Source organism: Macrobrachium rosenbergii, chromosome 2 (genome assembly GCF_040412425.1).
Source record: "Macrobrachium rosenbergii isolate ZJJX-2024 chromosome 2, ASM4041242v1, whole genome shotgun sequence".
NCBI classification, from domain to species: domain Eukaryota; kingdom Metazoa; phylum Arthropoda; class Malacostraca; order Decapoda; family Palaemonidae; genus Macrobrachium; species Macrobrachium rosenbergii.
Window position 1 is genome coordinate 22415517 of NC_089742.1, and position 22542 is coordinate 22438058.

At 34.9% G+C, this 22542-nt stretch overlaps 1 protein-coding gene across 1 annotated transcript; it reads right to left on the bottom strand.

Annotated features, from left to right (window-relative positions):
- Positions 1–1116: 1116 nt before the first annotated feature.
- Positions 1117–21087, bottom strand: LOC136844048 (E3 ubiquitin-protein ligase MARCHF5-like). Its single transcript, XM_067113066.1, has 7 exons — positions 20560–21087; positions 15969–16062; positions 15175–15289; positions 10859–10989; positions 8953–9143; positions 8090–8249; positions 1117–3390 (listed from the first exon to the last, which is right to left on the bottom strand). Exons 1-7 carry the CDS (start codon positions 20613–20615, stop codon positions 3061–3063), a joined length of 1077 nt encoding a protein of 358 aa, XP_066969167.1. The 5' UTR covers positions 20616–21087; the 3' UTR covers positions 1117–3060.
- Positions 21088–22542: the final 1455 nt, after the last annotated feature.

Genomic DNA, 22542 nt, shown 5'->3' on the forward strand with positions numbered 1-22542 from the left:
TACATAAAAAAAAATTAATCATTTTCGTGATGTAAAATTTTGCAAAATTAAATATCGTTAAAAATTTTAATCACTTTAAAAAAGAGATGTAGCAGAAATATTTACATCTCCCAAAATATCGGACAGGGATTTACCCTGAAAATATCTCATCTCTTTAATTAACTTATTTTTCCACTGTTAGTGTCTAGTGATTCTGGAGGGCCTTCCTTCAAAAATAAACTGATTATGCTATACCCTCGTTAAAATAACTGGTCTGTGCTGGAATTGTACATTATCCCTAATATTTCTATATTTTATTATGACATAAATACTGGTCTGTGCTTTGATGACATCGTTAAATTTGTGGTACAGTGTAATATGATCTTTCACCTATGAGACGGCAAGATTTCTAAAAAGTTGCCTTTTCCTTATACGACGTTTGTGATAAATTAGTTGACAATTTTTCAGACCACAATGGGCATCGGCAATTTAATTTGCGATGCTTTTAGATGTATCTTAAAAGATAAGGTCGAATTTTTCCATTGATAAAGTTGAATATTTTCCAGTTTTTTCGTTTGTATTATACTGTGAGATGGAAGTGGCTGACTTGGCAGGCAAATAAGATAGTAATTATTATGCCACTCAAATTTGTTGACTATAGTACTGACCACAGAGATGTCAACGATGAAATAAAACTATGAGTGTTAGGAAAATGTGGTTGCATCATTTTCGTTTAAGCAACTTACATGTATCAGTCAAATGTTCCATTTTTGTGACCAATCTGTCAAACACTATGTAATTTGAATCCTCTGCGGGGTACGTGCACTGAAGTCAAAAAGCAGCATTTTGTAAAAGTCACTGACAGAAGAGGCAAAACTTATCGTTGGAAATGTCAAGTGTAGGATCAGTGGTTATCGACAGAAGAGTTAAGTTCAAGATCACTGAAGATAATTATCAGCAGAATTACAGGATTACTGAGGATAACCTAAGATTACAGTACAATGAATAAGAAACCTCAGCTTGGAAATCATAGATTTCTGGCTATTCTGAATGGTTTGTTTTCTCAGCCTTTGACAGATGAGAAACAAAATATTTCAGTTCTTATTTGTGTGGGACCAAAGGACATGAACCGACAAATTTATATTTCTGAAAAGGTTTTATTATATACTGAGAGTTACACTTACATTCACTCTAAATATTTTTACATAATATACATTATTCTAAATTACTATGAAATAAATGTAAGATGTAAAGAACTCCAAACTAATAATTCTAGGTTACAAAACAAAACCTTAACAATTATTCTTTAGGTCAAAATATGAGCCTAATTCCAAATAGTATTTTCATTTTTACATTCCAAATGCCTGTACATGTGAGGATCACTTATCACAGTTTTCTCTTTTTATTCGATTCTCCAGTGAGAATTCCGTATCACTCTCAGTCACTTCCGTAACAACAGTTCAATGTAACCTCACCATTAGCTTTACACTGCAAATTAACATATTTACAAAAAAAAATGGTAAGTTGTATAGTCGTCACTGAAGTTACAGTAACAGTCATCATCTAATCTTTAAAACAGCATTGTAAATACAACTAAAACTAAAATCTAAGAGAGACGATACTAAATTCTAATTGATATTATGAAACTGAGAGGGGAAAAATGAAAAACACTAAAAAACATACCCTTCAATACTCTACATATTCTGCAATAACCTGGGACATTCAAAAGATAATAAAAAGACACTACAAATTCTGCAATAACCAGGGATATTCAAAAGATAATAAAAGGCAAACACTTGGTCTTATCAAAATAATGACAGCTTTACTAAAACACAAAACCAACCTTACTGGTTATCTACTATGTAATAAAATCAACAGGGGGTAATCTTTCTATAATCCATCCCAAGGACATTTTCACCACTCAAAGCCAGTCAGGCTGCTAGAGTTCTAGTTTAAGAAAAACTACAATTATGAAAGAATATTACCTCAAGTACATTTAATTTTTTACATGTTTTTTAGGGATATATCAAAACCAACTTCTATTGAAAATACTGTACTTATAAAACAATATTCATGACCATATCTAGCCTGACTTAGAAAATATCAAGCATTAGTAATTAGCATTTCCACAACAATGTTGGAAAAAGGCTTATACCATCACAAAATAATTTGATTTTACTTTCTTGACTTTGTGAAATCCTAATAAATCATCAGTAACTACTTTAAATGTGTGTGGCATAAAAATTATACAGAAAATGCTTCACAGTGAAGTAGAGATGCAATGGCAAAGTAAGAATTGCAGACTTAAATTATCAAAACAACAATATAAGTGCCTTGCATTACTCAAAATTAGTATTCCAGAACTGTACATTCCTTCTTCATTAGGAAGGCATCTTTATATTAATGAGTTTGTTTTCTGACAGGACACTTGCCCAGTTTATTTGAAAAACAGCTTGCAACACCTGGAATTAAAATCAAAACAAATAAAAATGTATTTCTGTTTCCTAGTGAAGTTATACACATGGAGTACATGGAATGGTATAATCTGTCTGCTGACCCTCCAAAATTCAAGAGCCTTTCTCATTCTGCGACTAAGAATTAATGGATCAACAAAAACTAAGTACAATAACCAGTATGAACTTTGAAAAACCTGTTTGAAGGGCAAACCACCCATAGTACAAAAGTACAAATATTGTGGGGGAAAAATTAAAAACAATTGCACTATTTCAGTCATTTTGTTACCATGGAATAAAAACTAGCATTGTCCAAATGAAGCAAAACCAAGATATTCCTGGTGCTGTTAGTTTTAGAGGTCATTGTAACCTATATAAAAACATTTCTATACCATAATGACATACACAATTGTAGGAAATGCCAGCAAAGTCTTGCTAACTCTAAGACCCATCTGTCTTGCATACAAATATAAATAACAGTTTTCATATAAACCAAGTACCAAGAGATGCACACACATACAATCACATTCATCAACTAACTATTCAAGGTCTCTGGCAAGATAAAAAGTAAACATTTTGTAATATATATTTATGTATATGATGTGTGTATTTTCAATATGTAATTCTATTACTGTTGTTGCTGACGCAGGTACTGTTCACAGTGATGGCTAGATAGAGGGTGACCTAAGATAGAAGAAGACTGGGTAGACGAAGAAGAATCCTGAGAAGATGTTTCTACAGACTGACAGTCAGGTGTGGGAGAAGACGAAGGTTCTTGGGGGCTTACTGAAGGTGATGCATGAGAAGCTGCTGCTCCCCCTGTACTACTACTTAGGGGAACCTGTGTCGACGAGTCCTGAGGATAGTCAATAATCTTGCGTCTGCTTTGCATAACATGCTGCTGTTGCTTGTAGTAAACTTTGAACAGACCTTTAACCAAAAGGAATGATGCACCACCCTAGAATAATAAGATAAAATAATTTCCAAAAATTGATTGACGTCTTTTATAAAATAAATTAATCTGGCTATTAACATTCTGGGTATAGGTTACAAGTTAAGTCTGTGGAAAACTATTCCCTTTTATTAGAAAGACAATGACTGAAGGTCAAAGGATTCTATAATGGGACATTAAAACTTGCAATCATTTTCATATCACTTGATCCAAAAATTCATCCGACAATAAGGTCTATTATCCAGTGGCTAGAGAAAAATAATTCCATATTTACCATAACCTACCCTTGGGGTATAAGTGGGAAATAGAGTTAATATAGTATTAGATGATATAATCAGACCACTGAGCTAATATTTTAACTTTTTTGACATTTCATTGGGGTTCCACAAGGCCATGGCAAGATTTTTTTCTTTCTTTCTGTACATTTACTTTTCACCATATGATACTGGTTATAAAAGCTCGATACTTGGATTCTGTTTCATTTTCAAAAATGAAATTCAATAAAAAGTCAAAATGAAAACTTTAGTAAAAAATTATCTATAGATGATATCATTTGAAGTCATCAGAATGTTAAGGGTTGACAACTGACATGACTGCAAATGAAATCATCAGAATCTCACAGGGTTAATACTGTACTTATGAGCCTCGTGCAAAGTGTTTCTTCTTAAAAAAAAAAAAAAAAAAAAAAAAAAATTAGATATTAGTAAATTATACTAGCTAGTGAGGAGAGCTACCCTAAAGATGTGGAGATGAGACAATCATATCTTCCTATTTACTTAAGCTCACTCTTCTGCTGTTATAGGTAAATTTCTTAAATTAAAATTTAGAGGATTTCTATCATTGAAAACATATATGGAGAAACCACTGGCCAACCTATCACAGCCAAAACCTCGTCAATAATATCATCAAGTCTCAAGGAAGTAATGACTGAAGTGCATTACCTCATGGACACTGGCATATATTAAAGCATGAGATTTAGAGCAATACTAACAAAAAGACTGCATGACAATTAAGCCTCCTATGCCAAAATGAAACGAACCTCCTTGAGATTTGTTTCCTAAGGGAACCTTAGGAGGAGGTGGAATGTGAACTTTCTATTAACTATGGGGTGGGGAGGACAGTGAGTTTTGCCGCTTGCTTCCCTCCTGGATAAAAATATCTTTCATGAAATTTTTTTGCAATTAAATGACTTTTCTAATTTTCTTGAAAAAATATGCAAATTAAAACATCTTCAGAATCTTCAAAGTACTCCCTTGAGTTTGCAATCAGCAACCGGCCTCTTGCTAGGGGTGATGCCTGTTTTCACCTTGGAGTAAGGGCAGGCAAACCAAACCGGCTTTAGAGAGGAGAGAAAGAACAACACATCCTCTCTCAGAGATGGTAAAAGAGTAACTGGTGAAGTCACGGAGTACTGCTTGGGTTGTGGGTGGTCCCACTTGACTCATGACTAAGGACAGATGTCATTAGTCCCTTGCATATACAATTTTACTGATTCTACCGGATTTCAGCTGGTGCTAGAAGATTTATCCTAATGTTAAGACCAAAGGTTTGTTTTGTATATGAACAACCAAGGTTGATGAGATTGACTCTGCTGTGACTGCTACCCAGGATACTGATGATGACATCAAAAATGATGCTCTTTCCAGTTTTAACAAGGTTCAATTCGTATTTGATGTCCTTTGAATCAAATGAGCATTAAAACATGACATGGGATGGTTAAATACTGGTTTAATCAACTTTTTCATAATAATAAGGCTAATATAAAATGTTTCAGCAGTGACACTCCTTCTGCTAGAATTACCTCTATGATTTATTTATGCTGTTCTCTCATAGCATCATCTAAATCATCCAGTAACCATGTGTACTGTGTCAGAACTACAAGCCAATTCATCTGCCAATGTTCCAATGTCACAAACCTCACCCTCTTCATTTGCTTCTGCTGAGTCATTGGACATGTCCCTGCTAATGCCATCACACCTGCTGCTCCTACACCTTGCCAGGGCTGACATAAGGTTTTTTGCAAGCAATAAGTACGCTGTCTCTTCAATTAACCGTAGAACTTCTACATGCATAAGCACAGATACATGAATTGGTAAGTGTTAAAATTATTTTCCAAGGGTATTGTACTAAATGATGTATGAATGAGAGAACTAGAATGAGAAAAGTAAATAATGACTGTAACATTTCACTTTAACTGCCAAATTTAAAAAAAAAATTTCATGAGTACTTGGTAAAACTGTCTGTAGTGTAGAGGCAGAGAGAACAATAATGTTGTTAGGTATTTTGTATACAAATGTACATATGGTACACTTGTGATAAGTCTGCACCAACATTCACTCAACAGACAGTTGAATAGAGAAGGTGTCACCTCTTACTTGCAACTCATATTTCAATTTGGAGCTAGTCTATCATAGTGCAGTTACATTTATATTGGTCTGGTAGTTATGTTTAGATTATTTTTCTGTTACGTGTACAAGGCATTCATTACCTTTTAATAGTACAGTGCGAAAAATGCATATGGAACACTTATTTGGTGAGACAGTTACTTAGTGATGAAGATCTTCAGTGAGACATGTTACTGTATTCTTGCTAAAGACCAGCAATGAGTTCACTGCTTTACATCCAAATCAGAGGAAGAGCTCTTAGAAACATTTAAAAGATGAGACTGGAATGAAGAAGAGCGAACTGAAAATCAATCAATGTAAGAAAAATAGAGCTTATGATAACTAAAAAATAAGCTAAATAAAGATTATTTTGGAATAGGACCATACTGAAGCAGTGGGAGAGGTGTGGGAGTGTACTGGTACTGCAGTAACATTTCACACGCAATATTACAAGATGCCAATAACTGCAAAATACACGAGTAAGAGGTTTTCAATACTAAATGTTTAGCAAGGAAAGAGGGGAAGAGGAGAAACATCAAGCTGTAGTCAAAGAATAGGCCACACTGGACTGAGAAGCAGGTACAAGAGTATTAGTAAAGTTGAAACATTTTTTAGGCTTGCATAAGGCCTGTACTACTTTATGCAGCAGAAACAAGACAACTACCAAGAAAGCTGAGTTGATTTTTAAGAAGAGTAACTACAAAATTATGATACTCACAGCAAGACTGCAATGGGAAGATCAAAACTAATGAGGAAATTACGAAGAAATGAAGTGTTCAGCGGTTGGAAAATAGATTGAGATTTTAAGGATTATAATAATTATCACAGATGATAAGGGGTGAGGAGCAATTAGTCTAAAAAGTATTACATATGGAAATGGCAGGTTAAAGACCAGTAGAAAAGTCCAAACAATCACGGAAAAAAGGGCCAGGATGAAAATGAAGACTTTAAGTGCAGAAAGTGGACAGGACAAAGAACCAGAAAAGAGAACTCATTTCGAGTTTAACCTTGTGCAGGGAAAATATGATGCCAAAATGTTACAGATGAGAAGGGGCTTTATAGCTATATACTCTTGGTAGTTTTAATGAAATCCTTGACATAAAATTTCCATTTTTATTCTAAAATTCTATAGGCTGTTTTGTCAATGTTTTTGAGATATTTCTAATAATTACCTCATTTATTTCCAAGCCTTGGTTCATTTATGCAGAAATAAGCACTTTCTTGTGATTTTGTTCCTTTGCCTATTATTCAGTTATATGTAGTAATCTAGTCCAGTAGCTACTTCTCCAAGAATTTATGTAGGACTTCACTACCTTTGCAGAGTGTAGTTCTTATTTCAGAAGCATCTCTTCTTACAACATTTGTCTCACCAAATTAGAACCAAAGGCTTTTAGTCTCATAAATGGACCAGGTCTTACATCCAATTTGAATTTACTTTAATTCTGACATATCGTTGCTTGAGCCCACCCTTATGAGTGTTGTATAATTAGTTTCTTTCAGTTTTTGCATAAATGCTAAAGGGTTGCTTTGCTGAGAGTTTAGGATTCACGACCTCTTAGTATCTGCATTATGCATTTACTTTAAGCTTTATTACTATTGTTATTAGTGTCATTATCATAGTTTGTATCATTATTATATTGTTGTTGGGTTTATACTGTACATTCTATTATCTCAGTGCAAGTGGGTTATTTCGGGGAGAGGTGTTTAAGGAATGTAATGTTAGCATTTTAGTTATGATGACCTCTTGCTTTTCTGAGGCATTCAGTCAACCCCCCCCTCCTTGTGTTGTAAACTTGTACATAGTGACAAAGACATATTGTATTAATATAGTAAGCTTCTTTTTATAATAATTGGTACAGTGGCTTCCTTACTCATTTACTAACCTGGGGAGTAGTCATTACATTAGGAATTATTCTCAGGAGCATTTTGACTCATGTTGCCTCCTACCTATCATCCTCATACATGATAAGCTTTCCAAGCCCTGACTCTGTGTTGATTTCATACACAAGACAAGCAACTAATTAGATAAATTCTTCATGCCACTCATTGTAATTAAAGAATAAAGAACAGTCTCCCTCTGCATTTCATGAATCACTGAGCTGTCTCTTTTTTTAAGAGGTGGGATTGCCATTACTTACATGGAGAAGTCCATTACCTAATATTTTTCCAGCAGGGGAGGGCAGGACTTGTCTGAAAGAGCTTCTCAGTCATGGTCTCTTTTCTCCTCAAAAGAATCAATGATAAACTTTTTCTTTTTTCTATTAAATAAAATAAGGGTCCACAATATGCCAATAGCACTACAAATAATCATATGCACTTACTAAAAGAGTTCTGTTCAAGTTATCTTGTGCTGATGGGAAGAAAAGGCGTCCAGCAATGGTTGCTATGGTAGGAAGGGATAATGCGCCACACAAAACCCTTGTGGCATTTACCGGATCACTTATGACTGCTGTAGTACTGACTCCTGTTGCTTCTTCATACCTACAAAAAAATTTAAGAAAAAATGTATACAATTTGGTCAGTTACTTTATTTTCTTATTCATGCATTATACTTGCAGAATTTTAGCTACTTACACCTACAAGTCAGAATAGCCCAAGCAACCATCTAAAAGGTACCTTCTTTAAAGTTACATTCAAACCTCTTACAAAATCCAATTGTTTGTCAAGTCACATGGGCCACCATTTGGTATATAAAAAAAAAATACACACAACCTTTTGTGTAATTCTGCTAACAACCAAACAGACAAACAAACCAAACCAAACAAAACTTCTATAAATTTGTTGGCTGAAATAATAATAGTTAAGAGGAATTAAAAAAATGAATATAAATGCCAGAAATAATCTACACAGATAAACACATAGCAATGATTTTTATATAAAAAATAAATCAATACAACTTCTAAAGATCTGTATGATTAACAATATTGACAAATTTTCATGCAAGAATTTATGTAATAAGTTTTATATTCTTTGCAATTCAAAATAAGGTCAAACTACCTAATGATGATATGCAGTACAGTATATAAAATCAATCTTGTAAGAGAGCATAATTACTAATGTCTAATGATGCAAAATCAAACAAATGTTAAAAACTATAATAACCAATTTACATACAGGGAAATATTTTGCATATTCCACACATATATGTACTGACTACAATTTTAATAAAAATTTAAAATCTTACCTAAAGGCTGGAAGTAAGTACTTTAAAAAAGGAAGCCGTTGTACTGATGCTCGTATAAGTCTCAAAACTTTGTCTTCCCAACGAACCATCTTTCCGAGTATTAAGAAGATGGGAATAGTTGGCAATCCCACCAGTAATACAAGGGGATCAGCTTGTTCCATTAATGCCATACCCTCCTGGTAACCAACAACCTGTGAAATCAATTACTTTTATCATTCCTAATTATCTTTTAAAATTGATATACTGTACTGTACAAATAATAAAAATAGGGGATTGCCTGAAAACCTTCCATCCCCTTATGATCTTTGGCTTCTAAATTTCACTAAGTTCAGTACTGACACTCAACAGAATTGTAATAAAGTGCATTAACTGTAATCTCACAATTAGATTTTGTACCCCTCACCCAAAGGATATAAATTCAAATAAAACACATGCGAAACATACTGCAATTTGCACAATTACTATGAAAAATCTTCTCTAATAGAAGCCATTGGTATGGATGCTTAGCAGTTATTAAGAGACAGGTACACTTTTATAGGCTGGCATGTTAATAACAACACCTATCCATGGATAAAAAATAAACAAATTTGTAAGAATTTGGGAAAATTATGCATATATCAGTAAAATGGATAAATTTACAACTCCCTAAAGAAAACAGGATGAAGCAAGATCACATGACAACACAGGAGAAGCAAGGTGTTGCTTCCCTGAAAAATACACAAAGAATGACTGAACTATTGCTATTATCACCAGAGGCACTGAGGAGCTGCTAACAGCAAGATTAAGCACATTAAAACATTGAGTGACTGAACCATCTTTATTACCATCAAAGGCACTGGTACGCTGCTAACAAGATTAGGAACATTAAAATAAATGGGTGCCAAGTAATCTGCCAAAATCATGGCTATTCAACTGAAAATGACTGGCATCCATTTGCTTTAAGACCATCTAATTATGGCCTCTTACCATACCCAAGTTTGCCTGATAGCAGGTAGTCTATTATCTAGGAAATTCAGGTAGTGAGGGTAGAGGTTCACACTGACGATGTGCTGCTTTTGTAGCACAAGCAACAAACACACTAAAGGACATCTGTAAAAAGGAGGTCCAATTACAGAATACCCATACTGGTATAGGTATTCCATAATATTAATGTGCAGCAGTTCATGTTCTTCAAGTATAATTTGAGTTTTACCACCATCTTTGCTTGTGAACTCTGGTAGATAATGGAATACTCAAATGGTAAAATTCATATCATTCCAAGGTATTCGTGCTTTATTGTATCAACAGAATAGAATCATATATAGGTATATCACACATTTCTGAAACTGTACAGGTTTTGTGTTGTCGTAAAAAGCTCAGTACAGTAAAATAAAAAGTACTTGCAGAAGTAGGCAACTATTTTTACTCACTCTAAATGTAATACAATATTGGATTTTGAATGCACCCATAAATAATTCTATTCCTTTAACCATCAATACCTTGGAATGATAGGAATTCTACCACCTAACTTGTTTTGAGCTCTGACAGCTCAGTAGATTGGAAAGGTGGTTAGGTAATGAAATGTGACATGCATCAGAGTGTGACAAATTCAAGAGGAGACTCAGGCTGTTGTTTTGGATCAATGTGCTGTTGCCATACATATCATTATCCAGTACCAGACACTCATCTTTACTACTATATGAAAACATGGAGTTAGAAGGTTAAACCCAAATTTTTAAGGTCTATCTTAGTATTCCCAAAGGAAAATGACTTCTCATGAAATGGGTAGGTTTTGAAGGATGAGGAAGTAGTAGTAGCAACTTACTGACCCAGAAAACAACCAGTATCTTCATTGTTGGATTATAGTAGCTATACCAAATGACAACAAGAAATATAAAAACTTCCAACAGCCAGCATAACACCTTACCTGCATGACAGTTATTGCTCCATAGGTAACAGCTGTCCAGTAAATAGATCCTACAACTACACCCGCAGCAACAAAAGGACATACTTTATATATGAAAGCATCAACTCTATCTAGAAACAGCATTAGCTGACCTGTAAAGAACAAAGGACTATTACCATCACAGTAAAGAAAAATTTCCATGATTGCAAAGACAAATTTGAAATGTACTGTACTTTAATATAAAATGTAACCTGATAAATTTGTACATACAATGATGGCCACCTAAGGCTGGGCAGAATACTTTAATACTACTGTATATGAACCTATACAAAAAAATGGAAGTTTTCAAACAAATTTATTTCCTTAGAATTTTTTTTTTTCAAATTTAGTTAACCATATATAGACCTAAATTGTGTTGCCTGGACAGATTTTAATGGAGCCCAAAATTATCAACATTGCAAAAATTCTGGATGTTCATGTGGGACTGGTTTCCCAAACACATTTAAACCAACTCTGAATTTTCAGATCATCTCCAAACAGTAACGGCCAATTTAATGCATTGATAAACTAATGTGGTATCCTTATTCAATAATATCCTACTAGATATGGTACTCAAAACCAGCAGATTAAATGGGGATAAACATGCTCAGCCCCAAAATACCAGTGGGTAAAATATGCAAATTAAACATACCTTGTCACAGATGCCCTTTTAGTTTTGAGAACAAAATATAAAAACAAAAATCTGGTGTAGCAACAGGTTCCTCTATTTTCCCTACATAGTATATTGTATTTTTCAAGTTTTTATTGCCTGGCATTTACATATTTGGTATCAAACTAATCTTATGGAAATGGTTACGAAGATTTTTACCTAACTGAAAGTACAGAACAAAGAATTTCTAATTTCATTTTTATTATTAAGTAGTCTAACCAGACCATTGAGCTAATTTAACTCACAGGGCTGGCCTGAAGGATTGGTCTTTGAGTGCCACCTAAAGAATAGATTTTATTTATTAAATTTCAGTTTAAAAATGTCATAACTGAGTTACTTGAAAATAATGGAGAATCTGACATTATTTCTCTCAATGATTTGTTTTTAAAATGTGACTTTAGTTGCTAATAACATTTTGGACATTCACAAAAAAATGTTTACTCATAGTGTTCCTCTAGTCTGTACATATAAGTATTTGATCAAAAGGACCATTCATCATACAGCAATACCTAGATCTTATGTGATTCGAGTTGTGCAAATTCACAGACACGCAAACTTTTCATTGGAACCTAACTTAATTGGCATACGCGATTTTTTCAGACACACAATATTTGCGAAATCCTCGAGGAACCCTGCAGAAGTGTTTAAGTTTAATTTTTGAAGGATTTTATAATTTTCATAGTTTTATGTGTAAAATCTGTATGAAAAATGTATTATCTTTATTTTTGTACATGCATAAATATGATACAAAAGGTAATTACAGCGTGTACAGTTAGTTTACTTTTGCAAGATGCGATACCGATTTGCAAAGTTACCGCACTTTTCAAAGATGATACCCCTGCAGAAAGTTTGTTTAATTTTTGAAGTATATTTATAAGTTTTCATGCTTTTAAGTGTAAAATTGGTATGGAAGATTTGTATTATTTATATTTTTGTACATAAACATGATACAAAGGCAGTCCAGTTACTGTATTATGCCCATTCGCAAAGTCTTTGTCACTAGGACCTCACTTGATGTCGAGATGAGGTTCTTCAGTCACGCTGGTTTGATCAAATGATTTCGTTGACGTACTAAAACATATCAGAGACATAACTAAGAGTTGTATTAGTGTCGTTCTGTGAAAATTACTTTGTTAACTCGGAGAAAAGTGCTGGTGCAATCTGTATCACACTACATGTAATCACAGCACGTACAGTTAGTGTACTTTTACCAGATGTGATACCCAGTTGCAAAGTTACTGCACTTTTCGAAGATGATACCCTGCAGAAAGGGTTTGTTTAATTTTTGAAGTATTTTTTTTTTTAAGTTTTTATGCTTTTAAGTGTAAACATTAGTATGGAAAATTTGTATTACAGTTTAATATTTTTAATGTGCATATGTATTTCTCTCTCTCATTCGTAGTTAGCACTCACACATATTTTTACAACTTATTATTTCTCTATACATCTTTGCCTGTACAGTACATAATTTTGAATTGACTGAATTTTACCTTTACCCTCTACGAACATTACGTACATGTTTTCTTTATATTATTGATTTGTGTACCTTTGTTATGACTATGACTTCTGAAGTTTACCTAGTGACACAAAGAAAATGTCTTTTACTCTGTGAGTGATAAAGAAAATGGCATCCTATGAATTAGGGATACAGTATATGCATGTACCTACTGTAAATGCACTAGTGTGGCAAATACAGTACCCATTACGATGCTGAACTCCACTTTTATGTCAACCACTTATTTCCTTTCAAGGGTAACGTATTAAACTAACTTTTAAATGAAATTACAGTAACTATAACTTCATTTAAATTAATTTAATACTATGGGAGCATGATTAGGGTCATATTTAGTGTTTAAACTCTAGAAATACGCATTTATTAGCATTTTTAGTGACTGCACCAAACTTACGCAGAACCCTCACCTTGCACGAGGGGTTCTGGAACCTAACCTTGTGTAAGTTTGAGGTACGAATTACTGTACTGTATTTTCATGAGTCAAACGAAAGCGACCATTCTAAGGACCAGCCAAAATTGCTTGTCTGCCGTTCCTTTTGATATGACGAATTCCATATTGCAAGACCAGGCTTGATCTGTTTTAATTTGTTACACCCATGTTCACTATTTCATATATTCTGCCAATTATTTATTATACAGTAATAGGTTTTGATAACGTTATATAGTAATCACAAATAGGAAAATCTATGTGATTTGTCATAACAGTTGCAGCTTTGGCTGCTAAGGCTTCTTCACTCAATTGCCTTCATGAGCAAGAATCCAATACACTTCAACAAAATTCACACTGCAAAAGATATCCCTTTTCAGACGTATCCAGAGAAATAACTCAGGTGGGTTTCTAATCTAATATATTCCATAAAACCAGGCCTACAAATTCCTACATTCACTATTTTTCACACCATAATGCTCACAAAAAGAAGCAGTAACAAGTCTTTTCTTGAGAGCCCACAGATTTTGTGACCTCTTATAAAAAGACAGATTTCATAAATACATGTTCCCACGATTTAGTCTATCTTAAAATTTCTGGCAATGCTTTCAAATATGCAAAAGGCATTCAACATTCAAACAACAAAGATTGAAAGTAGCTAACAGAAAGTGAGAACATTTTATTTAACTTTTTCAAAAGCATCTTTAAATCCTTTTATAAAATCAAAGTTGTGAAAATGAATGAAAAATATAAAACTGGGGTATACATCATCTATGACAACTGCGTTTATGTGGGAAAGACTCGCAGAAATCTTAAAAAACGTACCAAGGAACACAAAAGAGCAGTTAATATTATTCACAGAAACAATGCAACAGCCACAAATTGTTGGAATCTCGACCATAGAATGAATTATAAGGATAGTAAACTTTTAGGCAGAAGCAATAATGTAAATTGCCACAAGGTTGTGGAGATGGTCCTCATTAACTCAAAACCAAGAGTGGCTGGAAACAAATATTTTAATGCTTTAGATACGATAAACATCAGCCATGTCCTTAGAGAAACTAAGCTCTCCAGATTCATCAAGGAACCTGATAATCCATACTTCTCCCCTGAACTGGTGAGAAGCCAAATACCTAACCTCAATGACCCACACCCAAGATCAATGTCTCCAACATGAGCAACATAACCAAAACGAACCAGAATGCTCAAGTAACTAAAAGAAACAAAGAATTAGTATAAATAATCTGTCCTTATAAAAATTTTGATCTAATTTCATTCCCTCTGGTGATGAGGACAGTAGTCCTTGTAATGCTTAAGGATATGAAGAAAAGGGTCTTGCTGTATATTCAACTTTAGAGAATGCGATAGCTCTTCACAGACTCCATTAACAATAACAGTAAGGTATTACAGTAAATAACAATAACAAGTTGGTGATTTATAATGGTCAGCTTATGGGAGGATCTGTATTTGCTATGATACAGAGAAATCTTCTTAGTAATTTTGTCGAGGAAAACATACCATTACATACTATGCACCATCAAATAAGCTAATACTGTATTAAAAAACTGTAAAACACCATGGAGTACACACTATAATTAAACTGTACTATGCTGCAGTTAATTTTACCTATAGGTTTTACAGGGAAGTAGCCAATCCATAATGAATGCAACCATAAACTCATAACTTACCCATATTAGGAAAAGCAATAAAATATTCTACTCCACATTGTGGACAATTAACCTTCACTGTTGAATTTCCCTTCTGTTTTTCATCTACCCAACGTTGTAGACATGACTGGTGTACCTGAAGAGGAAACAATCAAATATTAACAGGATCTTTATGGTAGTTACACTTTACTTAAAATGTGCTGTCACAAATATAAGAGGATTAAAATACTGCATCTCATTTCAATAGGCAGAGTGAGGTATCATAACTGATATAATTAGCTACTTTAAACATTTAAAACAATATTTCTTCAGGGTTCATTAATTTTTCATTTCACTTTACTTCTCTTGTTCTTGTCATGGCTTGGCATGAAGAAAATACGGTAAATCTGGCAAAAACTGTACAAGATAAAAAAAACAAATACGACTAAGATACAAGAGCATAAGTTACATCCATAAGTCATAACTCATGTATGATACTTGGCAACACCACCTGTGCGCTATTTGAAACTGGCAACACCACCTGTGTGCTATTTGAAACAACATCAAGACCCCTCTTTAAATGCGGTTCTAATTTCTTGAACAAGTACGAGTATAGGGGTACTATAAGTTAGTGGTTCAATGCAATTGTTCAAAATTATTCCTAAAAAAATAATAAAATACAGCCAACAACAATACAAAATGGTTATAATGAAAAATTCTGACCTGTAATTATCCTGAATACTGATGTGACAATTAGGTTGAAATCTATCGTACAAAATACTACATGATGTCAGAAACACGAGTCAATTACAGAGAAAAGGAAAACACATTCTTACCCATTTTGTTGTGCCTCTACATCTGCATGGTTTAACCCACGGGGCTGTTTCATCATCTTCATCTGTTGCATAACAGACCCAGCAATAACGTTTACTATAAAAAAAAAAAAAGATAAGGCCATTAAAATACAATACCCAGTATTTGTAATTTTAGTTCTAATATTCAAACATAACTTGACAGAGGCAACTCTAACAGCACAAATAATTAAAGTTGAATGACACTTTACCATCATACTGTATACTTCTATTAAAAGGCATTCATTTCTTTAAATCAATATTTCTTCACAGTGACAGCAACAAAAACTTTTAAAGATCTTGCAAATAAGCATAATTAAATTAGAAAAATTATATACATTGGTAAATACACAATACACAGGTATTTATAAAAATTCTGGGCAATGAATCTAGGATATTACTTTGTTATATACAGTGAGGCATGAGCATAATGTTTGCAAAAATCAGATCAAACTTCCATTGTACACTCACTCCAAGATTTGCTTTGCACAATTACCACTGTCAATCTAACTGCAAATCTATTAGTCTCCACTAAATTCATCATATTATAACTTTTAATTAGTTAGTTAAATAAATGGCTATATGGCGGTAGTGACCTAAGCCATGAAGTTGACTTTCCTAACCGAAATCCATACTGACAATATTGCCTCCATCTTGAAGGCTGCCTGTTGAAAGAGCTTACCTCCAGCCTCCTAACACCATAGGCCTCACAAACATCATGGATTCACTGAATTTCAAATCCAGACAGTGGTTCTCTAATGGCCCCAAACCCACGAAAAGTGGCTGAATCTGGTGAAAGGCCTACTATGTGTAGTCAGTAGCACCCATGGGGGGGGGGGGAGACACTTGGACACGTGGCCCCCTCTCTAAGCGGGGGTGAAAAAAAATAATACGTGTGAGAGAGAGAGAGAGAGAGAGAGAGAGAGAGAGAGAGAGAGAGAGAGAGAGAGAGAGAGAGAGAGAGAGAGAGAATGATCTGAGTGAGTGCATCGATGAGTACTTATCTGAAAAAATATCAGACAGAATAAGAAAAGCAAGTTTTTCCTCTCATTGCCGACGAAAGTACCGACAATCAGAGAAAGGAACAACTCTCTATCAGTGTACGATATATAGATAACAATAAGATAAGAGAGGATTTCATTGGTTTTTATGAAATCAGAGACTTGACTGGGCGTGGTATTGCTGAAACCCTTTTAGAAAAATTAGCTGTCCCCAAGATAGATTCTTTTTATATGATAGGCTAAGATTACTGTACATGGTACATGTGCAATGAGTGGAGAATTTAAGGGATGTCAAGTCATCATGAGGAAGCAAAGTCCTGCAGCAGTTTATGTTCATTGTGCTGCACATTCTTTACATTTGGTAATTTCCAAGTCTAGTCAGGTTGCTGAGATTCGTGACTGTTGGAGTGATGTATCTGAGGTTGTTAACTTTTTTCTTGTCTCTCCACAATGAACAAATGTATGTTGTTAGTGAACAAACTAGCAAGTGAGACTCAAACAAGTCAGTGATATGAGATGGGTAGAAAGACATGATGCCACCATAATATTCAATAGAATGTTGCCATGCATTGTTAAAGCGGTTCTGGAAGTAGCCACTTGGAAATCACCAAATAATGTTAGAAATTTGCTCAAGAAATCAGATTTTGAATTTGTTGTATCTCTTTGCATATTAGAAGCAGTTCTTACTGAAACTAAACCCGTCTCCCAACAATTGCAAACAGCACAAACTGATATGCTTGAGTACTCAACCCAGATCAAAGTTACAGAGCAGAATGTTATTGAAACATGAGCTAAAACAGAGGCTTACAAAAATGTTTTGAATCTGCCACAGAAATTTCAAATACCTTAAATATTAAAGTTAAAATGCCCAGAGTATCTATCAGTCAGCTATACATATCTAACTCCCCATATAGTAGTGTAGAAGAATTTCATAGGAAGGCCATTATTTTGTCATTTTTGGATTTCATCATTGCTCAATTTCATGATAGATCACTGTGCTCATTGATGCCAAGTTATTTCAGTCGCACCACATTCCAGGACTTGGTTCCTGCACTGAATATGTATAAAAATTATATACTTGACCAGATAACCGATGATACTTGACCAGATAACTGATGATAAAGAATATGAAGTTGAACACAAACTTTTGAGAGGAAGGTGGGATACAGTTGAAAAGGCCTCTCCCCTTGTCAGTGTGCAAGATTTTAGAAAGGCGTTCTGAAAATTATCCAGTAACTAAAAGGCTGTTCAAAATATATGCATACAGTATATGCATCTTTGCCTGTTTCTTTTGCATTTGCCAGAGGAGCTTTTCTACCCTCACTCTCATAAAGAGTTATAGAAGAGCAACAATGAGACACGATCGACTGAATGGTCTTGCCAAATTATATATTCACCATGCCTTATTAGGAAATCATCAGGAAATTATTTCTTCTGTTACCCATATATTTTCTAGAAAGGCCAAGAGGCGACTTGACTTTATATTGTAGTTAAACAGTTTGTCTTCCATGATAATCTAAGATTAATCAAAGGCACTACAGGACTTATAAAATTTCAAAAGAAAGATCTAATTCATAAACCATTTTGATTTTTGTATCATTCAATAATAATTTGGTATTTTTTTATTGCAAAATTAATGTTGCTTCATTTGTAATAATATCTGAAAATAAAGCAGTATTTAGATCTGCAGTGGCCCCCAGATCAAGTTTCTGCAGGTGCTACCGTGCGTAGTGACTGTTGGCCTACTCTTTAGCCTATATGGTTCAAGGAAGTCTTAGAACATTCTGCAGTATGAGAAAAACAAAATTTCAAAAACATATGCAACAGTATTCTAGGCATAACAAACAGTCAGTGTAGCACAATCACAATTGCTATAAATCACTATAAAACATAACACCTAGTTCTGAACAGGTATTGTCAACTGTTATTAACATGGAGTAGCCATCCCACAACTTGCATTTGTGTCCTACATAGGGCTATGTGACTAGGGATCCCCACCCCTCAATTTGGAAGCAGTGAATTGGAGAAGTATGAGGAAAATGGTCATCATAGTGCAACATAGCCAATATAATACTTAAATAGATCCATTTTTATATGTAATTTCCCATGAAATAAACTCTAAAATAACAAAAAACACAAAACAGATAGGGTTGGTGTTAGGAAGGGCATCTACTGAATGTGTAAAACTGTTATGAACATCATCAAAAACAGCAACTCAACTAGGGATTAAGCTAAGAATAAGAAATGGCAAAGAAACTTGTGAGTTAAATGGAGCAAAAATGGAACCCCATTTATAAATTTTTATCAGGAATAGGCCAAAACTTAAAAATGCAAAATTCATAAAAAATGTGGCAATGATAATTACATGGATACATCCTAACCAAAGGAGCTACACCCTACCTGTCAGGTAGGGATGGGAGCCATTCTCTGGTTATTTTTACCTAAATATTACATTAGAAGTGATTACAGGAATAGCCATTTATCTTCACCTAACCCTCCACAAATGACTGGTAGCAAAAACTTAGACATTAATCTTGGCTACAGGCATATGAAGATTAAGATAATCTAGTAACAAGGCTATAAAGTCAATTTTGTTGGAAAGAAGGGGCAAGTATAATTCAGACACCTCCATTTTGTCCCATTTCATATTTCAGTAGATCAGCTTGGACAGTGCTAGCCTAACCTCTAGGTTAGCCTAACCTGGATAGGACCTAGGATGATTAGGCTAGAATTGCCTATTGCTTATTATGCACCACAACCATAGCCTACTACAGTATGCTAGGAAAATCTTTTACTTCTTCTTTCACTACATCTTTCCCCACTTCTATGTGGGGCTGATGTTTCTGACAGCTTTTCTCCACCTATCTCGGTCAAGCACATTGCCCTCTGACAAGTGTTTGTCTCTCAGATCTTCTCTAACAACATCCATCCACCTTCACTTCGGTCACTTTCCCACTAATGTGCTAGGCAATTAGGCAGACCTAGGGTGGGCTTATGCTATTTGTAAGCTAGATTGTATGCATACTGCCTGCAATTCAACACAGACATAGGCTAATACCGTATGTTTGGGCACAAGGAAGTGAAAGGCCAACAGTGGCCTACAAGGTCAATTTGGCAGACCTAGGCTGGGCTAACACTTTCAGTTAGGCTATACAGGGTAGGCTAGGCTAACATTATGTAACATAAGGTATCCTAACATGTGTCAAATGGTCATATTTTTGGTTAACCTAAATTTCGTACCATGACCAGGCCCGGGGCCAACACAGGCTAGTACGACAAGCCTCTAGGTCACTCAACTTCGACGGCAGAGTATTGAGGCCCACCGTACGCCAGACCCTCGCCTGACTTAGGCTAGGCCCAAGACCTGGCCTGCATTCCAACAAGATCCACCGTAAAAGAAATTGCCCTAAACCATTTATTTGACTGAAGCACCTCTGTTTATGGTCCTGAGGGACAGACTTGGTAAATTCTTGGCAGAATCAATCAAGGCCAAGACGACTCGACAAGCAGGTCGTCGCCTCAGCTGCAAAACAATAACCAATCATTACTGAAAAAAAGGCCAAAATGCTTCTTACTTCTCTTCATCATCAGGCTGACTACTGACTTCTGTTTGCTGGGGTTCATCTGCCATTCTTCCTTCGTGTGTAATGCGTAGTCTTCATTGACGTGATTCACAAATTCACAATACGACAAAACACAACGACTTGGGTCATAAGGAAGAATGGGTTTATTTTGACTGCATGTTCGCGTGCCTAAAGTAATATTTAAACTAACGAGTTAACATTTCTTGTATTGAATAAAGTCAGGTAAATATAGTAATTAAACATTAAATTCATAAGTATTGACATTTGGGCAATCTGAATTCTAATTTTATATACGCTCGTAAGCATCAGAGATCTAGAGTGCAATCCGTAATTCTGAAATCTCATCACGAAGAATTATTTTACTTTCAGTCACCTTTCTATAAAATCATGACAATTTTTATTCATAAATATTATATTTCGTTCAATAATTAGCTATTATCATCAGGTTACCACATTACTCGATAAAACCTAACAGTTGCTATTGGAAATGCAACGAGAGGGTAGTCTTGCTATGACGACATGGTGGCAAAGCATTCTAGAACTGACTGCGCTGACTTTATGTTCGCTGTCGAGCCACGCACAGCCGTTCATATCTCATTTCCTTGTGGTGCTTTTGCAGTATGGTTTTTCATTTACAGTAGTTCGGCGCATTCAACCGGTTTCCTTCATGCAAACAGCTATAGTGTGCATGTTTCTAAGTTAAATATCTTTATCCATAGTGCAAGACAAATAATAATACCACTATAGGCTTCTTACAACAACACATCTCAATCTTTTTAATTAAACAAATTATGTCAGTCTGTTGGTTATAAGCTCCCAGGGCAACAATTTCGTACCACTTTATTGCATGCAACAAGTTCACTATTCTTTTTTTTCTATCTTAAGCTTTTCCTGTTAAAGACGTTGTATGATTTAGTCAGGGTGACTATAGTCTCAAATAAGCTAGACTACCGAAAGCTGATGTGATTTACGATTACCTAAAATGACCCCTTAACTTAAAAGGTAACAAGTGTAGCTCTCTCTCTCTCTCTCTCTCTCTCTCTCTCTCTCTCTCTCTCTCTCTCTCTCTCTCTCTCTCTCTCTCTCTCTCTCTAAGCAGTGTGAATGTTGCATAGGAGTGAAAATAAACAGATTGGAGGTGATAAGATGAACTGCTTGCATAGTATATGTGGAATGAGGAAGATTGTAAGGGTGAAGTGCATTGGTTAAATGTAGTAGTGGTAAAATTATTAGCGTATGTGAAAAGGTGGATCAGAGGATACTGGTTGTATGAAGAGAATGTAGGATGACAAGCGGGTGATTAGTACTTCATAATTTTGAAGTATGAGGAAAAAGGAAAGTAAGACCTAGAAAGTGCTTGACAGATGGAATGGAAGAGGAACTAGAATAGAAGGGCATTAATACTGTATGAGGGAAGCAAGAGAATGTGTGCCAGATTGAGCTGAATTACGTAGTGTTTGTAAGGGGTTCGAATGTCTTTGGATAGTTCTTTTGTGTGAGCGTATGCATCAAGATATGTTACGGAAATTTCAAGCACAATGTGTTTATTTTTGATTAACCAAATGAAATATGTTCTCTCTCTCTCTCTCTGAGGGCAGCTCCTGTTAGGGGAAACGGCTTGTTTATCATCTGTGGACTGCCAAAGGAAGGGACAATGGTATTCAGGTACAATTATCATGTAAAGGCAAAGGAGCACCTACAAAGAGAGTGGACTTCTTGGTGGGAGGGAATGCCTCTAAATAGCAGACTAGCCTCCCTGCACAAGGCCACTGGAAAATAATTGCGTTCTCGCTAACCTGTATGGCGTGAAAGTCACCAAACAGCAGGGGTAGTGAGGTTTGCAGCCCTACACCCTGTTTTCGTATGCAAAATCACCAGGAAGATATAAGACAGAACATCTTGAGGTTTTTAATGAGATAGTGCAGATGGTGAGAAATCGCATGATAAATGACTTGTTTATGGAGAGGAAATTGT

Coding starts and splice junctions, on each gene's coding strand:
- LOC136844048 (XM_067113066.1), bottom strand. CDS start 20,615: ATGGCAGATGAACCCCAGCAAACAGAAGTCAGTAGTCAGCCTGATGAT. Junction 10,990..15,174: donor TATTGCTTTTCCTAATATGG/GTAAGTTATGAG, acceptor TGTTCTTTACAG/GTCAGCTAATGCTGTTTCTA. Junction 3,391..8,089: donor ACTTGAACAGAACTCTTTTA/GTAAGTGCATAT, acceptor TTATTATTCTAG/GGTGGTGCATCATTCCTTTT.